The 14,767-nt window shown below is 40.7% G+C and overlaps 1 protein-coding gene across 1 annotated transcript in view; it reads left to right on the top strand.

Annotated features, from left to right (window-relative positions):
- CSMD1 (CUB and Sushi multiple domains 1) overlaps positions 1–14,767 on the top strand; it is a gene marked incomplete at its 5' end in the record, with an annotated part of 1,188,747 nt that overhangs the window by 1,009,777 nt on the left and 164,203 nt on the right. The window contains 3 exons of the mRNA XM_081942958.1: positions 732–934; positions 10,749–10,940; positions 14,601–14,739. Of these exons, the coding sequence (XP_081799084.1) occupies positions 732–934; positions 10,749–10,940; positions 14,601–14,739 (534 nt within the window). The remainder of the gene's footprint in view (positions 1–731; positions 935–10,748; positions 10,941–14,600; positions 14,740–14,767) is intronic.

Raw genomic sequence — 14,767 nt, 5'->3', positions numbered from 1 at the left:
ATTAAGATAGTCTGTGTCCTGATTCATTACAGGTTTATGGATATCAGCATTGTTAAGTCTATCCCCGTTAGGAGACTAGAGTTCAGCAGCGGAAGTTAGTAACGAATAAGCCACTGTATAGTCACTCACAGCCACCGAAGGTAAAACAAAGAATAGCTTTACTTGCGTAACAAAAATAAGATAAATAGTCTCCTAACAGACTATAAGCAGTCTTGAAGTATATACAGTCTATTTACACCTCGTTGAAGTTACAGTTGCTCAACTCACAATTCACCATGTAGACAGGTAACATAGTTACAGACTAGCCACCATCCAATACACGGTCTTCTCTCCAATACAAAGCTCATACAGTAACAGTCAGGGACAGTCAGGGACAATCAGGAACATCAGTAGCCATCCGGGGGGGGGGGGGGGGGGAAGGGAAACCGTAACAGTTCCTTCCTCCTTATATGGCTGCTTAAAGCAATTAGCATCCAATTACATCTCTCTAGCATTTAAAGTAACAGATACATTTGTTACAATCATGGCTTATATACATTGCCAAGCCAAGACTAGGGTTACATCCCTAACAAACATCATGCTCCAATGTCCACATTCTGACATATAACAGATGACGTATTTCAATTTTTATCCCTCATATATGATGCCTAAAAGAAGATTCGATTTTAGCAAATAACCCATTCTGTGTTTATTAGGCTAACTTATATTGCATGTTCCTTTTTCATTTCCAGTCTGCATTTTATTGTTTTTGATACTGAGGTGGGTCATGACATCCTCAAAGTCTGGGATGGTCCCATTGAAAGCAACATTTTGCTGAAAGAGTGGAGTGGTTCAGCTCTTCCTGAGGACATTTACAGCACTTTCAATTCACTGACCTTACAATTTGACAGCGACTTCTTTATCAGCAAATCTGGCTTTTCTATCCAGTTTTCAAGTAGGTGAACTTGTATTATCCTTATATACTTCCTGGTTGCTTCTTGTGTGTCTGTTATTGCTTCTTTATTTGCCTTGAAAATAGATTTTGCAGTGGTAATATTTCAGAGCCTCTTCATGGGCAAATCATGTATGGAAGTCGGTGTCGTGTAGTGTTTAACTTGTGTTCTCAAGTCCTTTAACCACAGTAACCCACTAGATGACTTTGGTCCAGCAATTATCTCTCAGTCCAACCTATATTTCACAGGTTGTTGTTGTGCAGATAGAATAAAGCAGGGCTGTTAAACTCCCGGCCTGTGGGCCAGATGCGTCACACACTGGCCCTGCCCACGGCCACGCCCAGTTTAGTGAAGGGAGAAAAAGTCCCGATATGTTACATGACACCACTGTGATAACATGAGTTTTGAAACCCCTGAAATAAAGGGAGATCACCATGCGGTCCTGGAAGAAATATGATGAAAAGATTTATTGTTTGTGTTCTTGTCATTATTATTGAATTCAGTAACCCAAACCCCTTCTTTAATATTTAGCAACAAGGCATCATTTAATTAATTGTTAGAAACAGAACGTAGGTAGTGTTGATTTCAAACTTCTGGGATGCTGCCATTAGTCTTCTGATTGGATTTCCTCCTTTGTTTTGTTTTAGATTTCTTAGCAGGAGCCTGTGTAAAGTTGGATGGGTTAATGAGGAAGGTGGAGTGCTGGGGCAAAGCAGCAATTATTAAGCACATGGCTCAGGGCTGAAAAATAATTATGGTCTCACAGCTGCATATCAGCCCGTCTATCTTCTTTTAAAATAAGCTACTGCTGTTTTTATTTGGAGGATTTTATAAAAAGAATCTTTATAAGGAATTCTCATAGGAATTGAGAGCCAATTTAGTTCAGTAGTTAAGGTGCTGGCTAGAAACCAGGAGACCACGAGTTCTAGTTCCCCTTTAGCTATGAAAGCTGATTGGGTGACCTTGGGCCAATTATTTTCTCTCAGCCCAACCTACCTCACATGTGGTTGTTGTGGGGAAAATAGGAGGAGAAAGAGGTGTTGGATATGTTCGCCACCTTAAATTATTTGTAAAAAATAAGGATAGGATACAAATAAATAAAAACATAATTTAAAAATAAAATAAAATTAATCTGCATATGGACTGCATATGTGTCCATGTTGTTTTCTAATGGAGGCAGGAGATCTACACACTAGATTGTACTGACAGACACAAGCACTCAGACACATAGCCATTGAGATTGATGTATTCTATGATGACATATTTATGCTGCCTATTCACATATACACACATTGTTTTGCTATGCTTTATTATCTGCCATTCAATACACAAACAGAGAAGATTTACTGGAGAAATGCAAATGTCTTCTAATCACAAAATGTTTGGACCCCATCAAGGAACCATTCTCTTGTCTGCTCAGCCCAGCATGTAAAACACCATGAGGACATGAACTGACTAGTGTGATTATGTTAATTGTTATCAGCCTAACACTTTTCATTAAAACTTAATTACCATTTAATCATGTCTAAAAGGATATAAAATGGAGTTCAGCATGCATCCCTGACCTTTACTCTGTAGGGTTAAATGTATTTAAGCCAGTTATTAGAAATCTTATTAGAATCTGAGGTACTGGCTAAATATCACCTATCAAAGCATGGGAATGTTGATAGGTGTAGATAGGTATTAAATTTACATTAGCCACAGAATATTTCTGGTCTTAAAATATTCAAGTTCTTACAGTTAATTTCTTGCAGGTTTATTGACAGACTTTTATTTTGCTGATTTGCACATTCCACTGTCTCTTCTCACCGCCACTTTCTGAACCAAGAGATACATTGGTGTAGTCCACAGTTTGTGACTACAATGGGGACTGCAATTTCAGCATATGTTGTCATGGTCATACGTTGAGACACCCACATAACTGGACCCAATGTCCTAACCTTTTTTGGGGAAGTTGTTAAGTGAATCACATGGTTATAAGTGCAAAGCCATTCTTTCAAATGGTTGGTATTTTTCCAGAAACCGGCACAAAATACTGTAAACCAGCAGGAAAAAATGGCAAATTTCAGTCCTGTGACCATGAGATGTTGCAACCAGTCAGCCAAGCACCCAAAAAGCAGTCAAGTCACCATTGAGGAGGACTCAACAATATAGTCATTAAGCATCCTTTTCCAAGGTGGTCATAATTCTGAGCAGTTGTTAAACGACTGGTTGTAAGTCAATGACTACCTGTATTTGTTGGAAGTAGTATTAATACCAGTTAGAAAATTAATTTTAAAAAATGGCAGCAATGCTTATGAGCATACCAGCAGGAGGCATTGAATGTTCTCTCAGCATTGCCCTTCTGACATACATACAGTAAAAATGTATGGATATTTCCTCTTTTCTTTGGTTACTTAACAGCAAAGGAAGAGTTTGTATTTTCCTGATATATATTTTGTTAGATTCGGTAATGGATAGGCACACACAGGCTAACGGTAACAACAGCTCTTTATTAAGTACAAGTGAGAACAATCCAGTGAAGGTTGAGTCTGACAGCAGCCCTTTTATAGGAAGTTGTCAGATCCTTCTACCAATAGGATTAAATCTCTGTTCCCACCGGAACAGAGAACCTTGGTGGAAACCACTGTAGTTAGAGCACATATCTAATACCCCACCCCCTCTTGGATGGAACAATCCTACTTGTTACGTAGTCACGCAGGTAGTTGGGCTTTTGGGTAGCTTTGCCCGACCTGCGCAGTTCAATAGGAGGGGTTTCCTTGGACAGGTCGGACGGACCTGTTTGCTCCGCAGCTCCGCTTGGTGGAAGCTCCTGGAACCTTTCAAAGGCCGTGGCTGGAGCTTCTAGAGCCGGTTCACTCGGAGCTCGCCGGTGACCCATGAGAAGCTTGGAGAGGCTTCTCCCTGTAGTGGCACTGGGTGTGATGTGCTGAATTAGCAAATAGTGGTCAACCCGTATTTGCCAATCTCCTGGGCCCATCCTAGAGAGGGCCTCTTTTGCAGATCTCACCATTCTCTCCGCCTGACCATTGGAGGCTGGAATGGAGGTCATCAGAACTACCTCTAACCATTTCGAGTAGGCATCCACAACTTCGAGAAATGTCTGGCCGTGAACTGGGCCAGCAAAGTCAATGTGCACCCTAGACCATGGTGCTTGAGGTCTCTCCCACTCCTTAGCGGGCGCCTCTGAGGGAGCTGGTCTGGACTCCTGGCATGGTATGCAGGTAGCCACCCATTCTTTGATCTCCCTGTCCATGTTAGGCCACCACACGTAATTCCTAGCCAAAGACTTCATCCTTACAATTCCAGGATGTCCTATGTGTAAAGCCTCTAATAACGCAATGTGCAATTTTGGTGGAACAACAACCCAGTCCCCCACAGTAAACAGCCATTTACAACCAATAACTAATCGCGTTTGACAAAATACATTTTGAAATCTGCCCCAACAGGCCCCTTGGGCCACCCCCTCCACACCCAGTTCAAAATTTGCTTGATGGTGGAGTCTTTTGCAGAGTGTCGGGCAACATCACTGGATGAGACAGGCCCTGTCTCAAAGCAGTGAATGAGGAGGACTGGCATCTCGGGGGCAGGGTAAAGCAAGAAGTTCAGGCAGTGGTCAGCAGCTGAGAGCGTCAGCGTGCCTCAAAGTGGAGCCTGGTCGGTGGATGAGACGGTAGGAATAGGTAGCTAGGAAGATGGTTCATCTGGTCATGCAGGGTGATAATGACACTGAGGTAGGTCGGTCCCCAGCCAGTAAGCCCAACAATGGCTTGTGGTCCATAACCAGTTCGAAGTCCCGGCCATATAGATACTCATGGAACCTCTGTACTCCGGCCCCTGCAGCCAAAGCCTCACGGTCTAGCTGGCTGTAGCTCCGCTCTGTGGCAGACAAGGTCCTGGAGTAAAATGCAATAGGGGCTTCGGTTCCATGGACATGTGTTGGCTAAGGATGGCGCCGACACCGAATGGGAAAGTGTCGCAGGTCAGCACCAACAGCAGTGTCTGGCTGTACTGTACCAGGAAGGAATCCACCAACAGGAGTTGTTTTACCACAGCAAATGCGGCTACCTCGGCTTTGCCCCAGGACCATTTCACGTTCTTTGCCAGGAGACAGTGTAAGGGCTCAGCAATGGTGGCTTTCTGTTTAAGAAAGACACTGTAGAAATTAAGGAGCCCGAGGAATGCCTGCACTCGGTTTGATTTTGAGGTGTGGGGGCGTCATGAATTGCTTTGATTTTTTGTGTGGTTGGGTGAAAACCAGAGCCGTTGATTAGGTACCCTAAGAATTCAACCCTTGGCACGTTAATTTGGCATTTCTCAAAGGCCAACGGAGGCCTTTGTCTCTAATTCGAGCCAAAACTGTTTGTACACGTTTTAAAAGTTGCGCCTCGTTTGCAGCCAATACCAAGATGTCGTCAAAATAGGGGATGACTCCTGGAATCCCCTGCAAAAGCCATTCCATGACACTTTTGAACAGTCCAGGGGCGATACTAACGCCAAATTGCAGGCGGTGACATTTCAATGCACCCTTGTGCATCACAATGGTTTGGGCCTCCGCCATTGCACCATCTACAGGCAATTGTTGGTATGCCTGCGCCATGTCCAATTTAGCGAAAAATTTTCTGGGGCATAATGAATGAAGGCGGTGCTGTACAATGGGTACAGGGTAGGCGCTTTGTTGTAGCGCTTTATTTATTGTGCACTTGTAGTCTGCGCAGATGCGGATAGACCCATCAGATTTGACAGGTGTCACTATAGGGATCTCCCAGCGTGCGTGATCGACTGGCTCTAGGATTCCCTGGCCTACAAGCTTGTCAATTTCCCTGTCAATTTTGGGGCGGAGAGCAAAAGGTACTCTCCTGGGCTTTAGCCTTATTGGGCCTATATTGGGGTCCAAACTAAAAGAAATTGGAATCCCCACATACTTACCCAGACCAGTGCGAAGATGTCCTCGAACTCCTTAAAGATGGCTTCAGCACCGTTGTCTTTCAAGGTGTTGATACCGGTCACCTCTAGGCCCAGGGCTTGGAACCAATCTAGCCCTAGGAGGCTCTGCAAGTTGCTGCTGACCACTGTCACTGGGAGTTTCCCGCTGAACTGCTTGAACTTCACCTGGAAGGTGCCTTGGCCCACGATGGGGACCCGGTTTCTCTGGTAATCATGTAGGTGGATGTCAGGGGTGCGAAGATGCTGCTTCTTTAGGCTAGGGATAGCCTGCTTTAGGGTAGACCACAGTATGATGGTCAGTGATGACCCGGTGTCAATCTCCATATCACATGGATAGTGCTCGATGAGGACTGTGACCCACAGCTTTTTTGGCCACCTGGTGCGGACTTGGCCGATTGACGTGTGGTAGGTGACTCTATTGTCACCCTCTGAGCACCATGGTGGCTTCTGCCAGGCCCCTTGGCTCTGTTGGCAGTTTGGTGTGCTTCTAGGCTGCCAAGCAGTGGCAGGAAATTTGCTCCGGCACACCTTGGCGATGTGCCCCTTTCGCTCACAGGGCTGGCAGGTTGCATCGCGGAAATGGCAAGCCAATCAGGCATGGTCTCCTCCACAGCTAGCACAAGGTGGGAGATGTGGTTTAAATTTGCGTGCCAGCTGGGCGCGGCTACTGCGCATGCGGCAGCTGTCATCTTCTTCGCCTTCTGACTCTTGGGCTCTGCAGCCTCGCGATGTATGCGTGTACTCTTTCACGCATCTTATGGAGCACTTTGGCGCTGCAGAGTCTCAGTAGATTTGACGGCTGATTCAGACGCCCTTGCTTCATTCAAGGCAATCTGTAGAATGAGGTTTGATTTAGCGAGTAACCTCCTCTGTATGTTAATGTCCCGTACGCTGCAAATTATGCAGTCCAGAATCAGCTTGTCCAGGTCTCAAAATTTACAGTAGACTGCGGCCTTGTGGAGCATCACAACATACTCATTAATTGACTCGCCCTCCTTCTGGTTTCTGATGTTAAATTCATGCCGGCAAACATGCTTGGACGGCTTGGGCACATAGTGGGTGTTAGCGTCTGCTGAAGCGTGGACTAGGCAACTGATTGTAGGGTGTCGGCTCAGAGAGGTCTTTTGCCATCTCGAACACTTCTCGGCCACAGTACCCGAGGAACATGTTCTTCTTGCGGCCTTCAGAAAGGCCCATGAAGTCATTTGCCTCAAGGAAGCAGTCAAATTGTAGTATGTACAAGTTCCAGTGCTCAGTGACTGGGTCATAAGAAGTCGGTGAGGCATGCATGGCCATTTTGTTTTCAGAGGGCATTTTGAGTTTGCCTCTCAAAAATGGTTGCTCGAAGCCGTGCTGAGCTCTGGGCTGGATGTACTTGCTGGATTGCTATGCTCTTTTCAGTTCGCCTAGTTGCCTTCCAATCTGACCCTCATCGCCAGTGTTAGATTGGGCACACACAGGCTAACGGTAACAACAGCTCTTTATTAAGTACAACAAATGAGAACAATCTAGTGAAGGTTGAGTCTGACAGCAACCCTTTTATAGGGATCTGTCAGACCCTTTGACCAATAGGATTAAACCTCTGTTCCCGCCGGAACAGAGAACCTTGGTGGAAACCACTGTAGTGAGAGCAAGTATATAACATATTTGTTGGGTTCAAGTTTCAGAGATTGCATACTTTCATCAGGGAAAGAATGAAGGTAGGTTGAAAATGTAAAAAGTGAATTTAGGTTTTCTTTTCCTCATGAGTAATGGGTACAAGTGCACATAGATTGAGCAGAAAAGTGAATGTATGATGTTTCTTTTCCAGTTTCAGTCTTTTGCTCAAGTAAACCAATATTAGGCTGTTTTGTTTTGATTATTTCAGGGTTGGTAGACAGGTGTGTGTGTTGGGGATGAGATTTACTGGACATTTATATTAAAATGAAAATTTGAAAAACCTTGCAAAATGTTTAGAAAAAGTAACCAAAAAAAATGCATGGGTATCCATTTGGACATATTTTTTATTTTTACTGTATACTGTTATTGCCATTAGTATTCCTATACACTATTGCTAGATACAGGTTGTCCTCGACTTAATGCAACATTCACACTTACAAGGGATCCCCCCAAAAAACTACTCACATCTGGTTTTGTTTCATTTATAGATATTTGCAACAGCTCATTTGCAACAACCCACCCCATGGCCATTTGACGGTTTTTCCAGAAACTGGCATTTACTTCCAATTTCTGGGGAAATCTGCCCTGTAGCAAACAATGAGTTTGCTTAATGACCACAGTTTTTCTTAATAATTGCTACAAAAAAAGATCATAAAATCAGGTCTGATCATGTGACTCACTTTATGACCACGTTAGCTTACAATTGTAAGTGCAGGCTCAATAACAGTAATAATTCAAGGATTTACCCACACAAGAATTTCATGCTGGTAGTCATCCATGTATAACCAGTCACTTAATAACTGTTCAAAGTTATTAACCTCAAAAAAAAAAAGTACTTACACCCATCTTTGATAATCTGACTGCCACAGCATCTCCACCGTCAATGACTCCATTTTATATCCTTGGCAATCAGCTCACATTTACAACTTGTTGCAGTGTTGCACAGTCAGGCAATTGCATTTTGCAACATTTTTTTTTTTTTCATTTTCTGGCAAAAGGTGCCTGATAAAATAAATTCACACATACAACTTACTGGTTCGCTTAATAAACATATGGTTTATGTAAAAACTATAGTAAAAATAGTCATACAATTAAGTTTGGTTGTACCACGACCTAAAATTGCAATGACTTACAATTGAAATTCTGCTCCCAATTATGCTTGGAAGTCGAAGACCACATATACCATAGCCTAATTATTTTATTTAAATTGTAATTGTTAAATCTTTTTTTTAAAAAAATCCTCTCTGTACTTGAAATCTTTGCTAGAGATGAAATGTTGTGATCACTGATGACAGGGGTCAGGAGAAGGAGAACATTTTTAGGAACTATTCTGTGGTTTCTCATTACAAGACTTTTTGTACACACAAAATGGTTAGGAAAGAAAGATTTCAAAACTACACATGCAGATATTGCTATTTTACACCTGTTAGGAAGTAGACTGAATCTATTGCCCAAAGACAGATTGATATTTTTTCATAATAGTCAATCTTGCCATAGATGAATCCTCTTATTCATTAGTACCTATAGTTTGTTTCAGAAGTATTTAGAATCAAGCTGTAGTACTCTAATGAATTGTGTTATGGCTACTTCGTATTAATACCGCCTTATCAGCAAAATGGAGTATTACAACTTAGTGTACTAGAGTGCAACTGCTGGCAGTAATTTCATTGTTAATGATATCCTAGTTTACTAAAAGCAGGTGATCATAACATTTCTGAGAGAGAAAAAAAAGACCAGGTTAATAACTTTGTGAAAGTACTTTATTAGCCAAACAAAATATTGGGAAACATTTATATAAAGGGGCCAAAGCACTGCATTACTCCCATAAAAGGGAGCTAAATTGTTTTTTTTGGGGGGGGGGGCACGGGAGGGTGGACGGAGAAGCTGGCAAAAGAAAGATTGAAATGGGTTAGAACTGGCTGAAGAATTCAAAGAAAAATATTGGGGGAAATGTTCCCTGGGAAAGGACTTTGGATACTGGTTGAAAACATTGTTGACTGCTCCATTTTAAGTGTCAATTATATGAGCCGGAACAGCATATACACAATCTGCCCAGTACTTCCCTTGCCTAGACATAGATTATAGATGTATAGATGAGGAGGCAGCTGGAGAGACATGCAGGTGCTGCATTTGTTACAGAGGAGAAAATATATTCCTGTTGCTATTACCAAGAAAGATGTTGGAAAGAATGCTAGAAGCCATGCTCTGCATGATGTTCTATCTGTTTTAAGTAGGTATTGAACAACTTTTTATTGTAAAATTGTCATTTGTCTCCCATCTGTTAGGCATTAATAAACACAGACAGTGAAATGCAGGGAATAGGTCTCAACACTCTAAAACTATAGCTTTGCAGGTGAGATTGGTAGATAGAAAAATACAATTAATCCCCTGACATCTTGAACAATGAATTAGAGTATGAAATAGCTGTAAAATGTCTAGCCAAGTAATATTTAAATCATCAGTACCCTAAGCTGCCAACAGACCATGAGGGCAGAGAGGCAAGCACTTAATGCTAGCCTATGCAGTATATGATGAAGTCACTATGTACATGTCATCATTTTGGCATCATGCGGTTTGTTTCAATGCTAGTGAATAGCAGGAATGCCTTTGGGCAATATGATTTTTTAAAATATATTTTCCTAGTATAGTTTATGGCGCAAGATAAAGGCTAACCCAAACATTCGGTAATTTTAGATGTAACATTCCTATCTTTGTAAACCATGGGTGATAAAGTTATGAGAATTGTTTGGGCTATTCACTTTTTCCTCCATGTTCTGACTTTGACTTACAGTTCTTCGTTTACCGTTTCAAGGGGGGGGGGGATAAAATCAAAGAAAGGCTGTGTCCAGACAGCCTTGCTTTCTGCAGCATGATTTTTCTGTATTGTTTTGATTATTTGTAGAATGGCACCGTGCGGTCCATACATCTTATGCCTGCTCGGTGTTTATTTCAAACACACTGAGATTATTTTCCAGCATGCAATCTCTCCATCTCTTTTCCTTACAGAGATAAGTGGAAGAAAATAATGTAATATGATGTATTAGAGCAGGCACTTTTCTAGAAAAAACAATCCTACTTAATAACTTTCCTTCCAAAGTTAGGCAAACAATGGCATACAATGCTGTCGTTATAAAATGTGTGATGCAATGCAAAATCTTCAATATTCCTTATATGTCTCTAAATACATTTCATTTCATGATTTCTTTGCAGCATCAGTTGCATCTACCTGTAATGATCCCGGGACCCCACAGAATGGAAGTAGATATGGAGACAGCAGAGAGCCTGGCGATACAATCACCTTCCAGTGTGACCCAGGATATCAACTCCAAGGGCAGGATAAAATTACTTGTGTACAACTGAACAATCGATTCTTTTGGCAGCCTGATGCACCAACGTGTATAGGTATTAAGATGAAATGTTGGGCACTTTTGAGTTAAATTAAAATATACTCCCTCATGATATGAGTAGTAACTGTGAGAGGGATCTTGGAGTCCTAGTGGACAACCATTTAAATAGGAGCCAGCAGTGTGCAGCAGCTGCCAAAAAAGCCAACACAGTCCTAGGCTGCATCAACAGAGGGATTGGATCAAGATCACGTGAAGTGTTAATACCACTTTATAATGCCTTGGTAAGACCACACTTGGAATACTGCATTCAGTTCTGGTCGCCACGATGTAAGAAAGATGTGGAGACTCTAGAAAGAGTGCAGAGAAGAGCAACAAAGATGATTAGGGGACTGGAGACTAAAACATATGAAGAACGGTTGCAGGAACTGGGTATGTTTAGCTTAAGAGAAAGAAGGACTAGGGGAGACATGATAGCAGTGTTCCAATATCTCAGGGGTTGCCACAAAGAAGAGGGAGCCAAGCTATTCTTCAAGACACCTGAGGGCAGAACAAGAAGCAATGGGTGGAAACTAATCAAGGAGAGAAGCAACTTAGAACTGAGGAGAAATCTCCTGACAGTTAGAACAATTAATCAGTGGAACAACTTGCCTCCAGAAGTTGTGAATGCCCCAACACTGGAAGTCTTTAAGAAGATGTTAGATAGCCATTTGTCTGAAATAGTATAGGGTTTCCTGCCTAGGCAGGGGGTTGAACTAGAAGATCTCCAAGGTCCCTTCCAACTCCACTATTGTATTGTATTGTGTATTCTCAGTGGTCATTCAGAGTGATACTACATATATTTCATGCATTGACTATGAAACTCACAACTTATTTATGAGAAGCGATAAACTTCTATTACCGGTAAATACTGATAAGCTACAACATGTTCGTAGATAGCTTATTTGTGTTCTTAAAATCTCAATTTCCTTTCATTGAGTATTCTAGATGTGATTTCCTAGAGTATGCATCTGATTGCAATATATATTTTAGATTAAGAAGACAGTAAAACCTGGATTTGAGGGGTTCTTGATGCTCTCTGGTTGTTTTCTTGCAGTTGTTTATTACCCAACTAGATAACATTTTCATCATTATTGAAACCTGGATTTGTCAATTACTCTTTTTAATGACTGGTTCACAAAAATCAAGGCTAGTTCTGCAGCTCTTGAGAGCTAACAATCAATCATCCTATCTCAAATAGCAGTTTACTACCAAAACTTTGGACATTTGCCAGCTGATCAACAGAAGATCCTAAAGCTTCAAATATTAACTTACAAGGCTATATGTCTGAATGCATAAAGAATGCACCTACTGCATTGCAGCATTTAATGTCAACTTCAGGAATGGGCAATTTTTGTAGAATTGACTTGTAGTCCTCATTGGCGTTTCTTGTTACCCTAAACCAGAGTAGTTTTACCAGGTGTATACAGTGGCTACAATGTACAGTGCCTATAATACTTCTGAAATAGATAAGTGGTTTAGGTACTACAGTATTGTTTAGATTTCTTTCAAATGATCTTCTTAAAATATAGAAATTGTCAGGGAAAGTTAATATTCATATTTCATTTAGATAAATAGAGGCCATGCCTGAGAATCCTGGAGGTAGTGACAGGAAAGATTGAAATGAGAACTTGAGCAATTGCTCTACATTGTAGTAACTAAGCTGATGGATATAGAAGATGATCCTTACAAAGCCTATGCTAGAATAATCAGAAATAGATGTCAAAAACAATAGATTGTCTCTGACTTCATCTGCAGAAACCCAGCCAACTTTTTAGGGCTGTGAACCAAATGACATGGTCTTTGGTAGAACCAGCTGGTGCATTATGAGCTCCATTATGAACAATTTGCATCATTTTTGTGGGTTTTTTTTCCCCTCCAGATTCAAGCTGGTCTTCATACCATTTTAGCAAATGCTATTCCTGGCTATCTTGTCCACCATTTAAATATCTGTTTGGATTAATGTAACTTATTCTCATAATTCATGTATCTGGTCTTCTTTTTGCCTATTATACTCCAAACTAGTATGCTTAGGATTCCTGGATTCTACCCTGCCAGTCTTTCCTGAAATCGTAATTGTTCTGGTCAAAAAAAAAAATGCCATCACCTTAAAGAGCTTAAAGAACTATTAGTGAGATCCTTGTGTTAAAAAGCTATGAACCCAACTACCTTGAATATTTATTTGCTGGACAAGGTAAAATTTTTGATCATTCCAAGAGTTAGATGTCCAGGTTTGGAGATGGCCTCATATGGACTAGGATGACAGAAGATCTTTTAAATTAACAATTTAAATTAACATTCTAATAGCTTAAATTGCAGTCTTTTTGGATCCAGAATGATCTCTTGTTGGAAAACATTAGAAGAGTTTTGAGATTTCATTACAATAAAAACCTAGAAAGGAAGTGTGTTATTATATTTGACCCAGTTTTTTTAAAAAGAAAATATATATAAATATATATAACAAAGTGTCTTTCCATCTTTATAAGTGGTGAAGTATATTTCATAACAAGTATAAACAAATTTAGTAACTTCCCACCTTGCTGAATATAACAAAAAATCGCTTATTCCCATACAGTATCTCATCTCTCAGCCATCTCTCACCTTTAAGCAAATTGATTGAGCATTGTCATTTCTGCATATAGAAACAGACCAATTAACACCAAATTGGTCTGCTTCTGTACCGATATAAGAGATGCTTCATAGCTAGCCTCTTTCTCTTTCTTCTGGCTTTAGATAATGCATATGAGATAGTTCAGTTATTGCTGTTGTTTTCATTTTCCTTTAAAGGATCATTTTCCAACATATTTGATTATTTTTATATTGTTTTTTTCTTTGTAATCTCATATAATTGATCTACTCTATCACTTCAGATCATAATATGCATTCTCATAAGTTGCTTGGAAATCCAGGTGTAGATATTCAAATAGAGAAAGAGAGAAAAAATATGGAATAATCGAGAGAAATCTGCAGGTTATGTTAGCTGTTTATTCTGACAATTCAGACTGCAATCTAATATCCCAAGGAGCACAGGCTGCTTCTTTATGTCCCTGGTTCTCTCCTGGATAGGGAAATTCTTGCCTCTCACCTTCTTCAAGGCTACATAACTTGTGCTTTCCAACTTTGTGAAAGTCTAATCTTGCAAAACTGCAAAGGAGGATAAACAGGATTTCGGTCCCTTGACAAAGAGACTCGAATCCAGCAGATCCAAAGGCCACCTTCTGTTCTTGCTTTCCACCATGCTGTCCAATGCAGCAAATAAGGCTGAGAATTAGCTTAAATTCAGCATCACTTTTTGAACGTAGTAGAATAGAAACCTTTTTCCAGATATATGCACAAGGTCAAGTAGATGCAAACATCTCTCCATTCTGCTTCCTGCACCCCCTCTCCCAGTCCTTATTCAGTCAGGCAGAGAAATGTCTGGAGTGCTCTAACTTCATTATTGGGCTGTTTTATTAAATAAACTTCACATGCCTAAGGGAAGAACTTTCATACTGGAGAATAAATACTGTACTTACACATTTCTTTATACAAGAGATTTTCATTGTAGTTACAATTGTTGTGATAAATACTTGGAAATACGGTGTCAGAAAGAAATGTATAAGAACCTAAATTATTTTGACAGTTTCCAGCCCTCAGTTTTGACATGTGATCATTTTTATTATTCTCTCCTGTGTGACAGCTGCATGTGGTGGAAATCTTACAGGTCCAGCAGGTGTTATTTTATCACCAAACTATCCACAGCCATATCCTCCGGGAAAGGAATGTGATTGGAGAATAAAAGTAAACCCTGATTTTGTCATTGCTTTGATATTCAAAAGGTATTATTTCAAGAACTGTGTTTTCTTT

This window comes from Natrix helvetica (genome assembly GCF_964273705.1).
Source record: "Natrix helvetica genome assembly, chromosome: 2".
NCBI classification, from domain to species: Eukaryota; Metazoa; Chordata; class Lepidosauria; order Squamata; family Natricidae; genus Natrix; species Natrix helvetica.
This window is presented reverse-complemented; position numbering and strand designations above follow the sequence as displayed.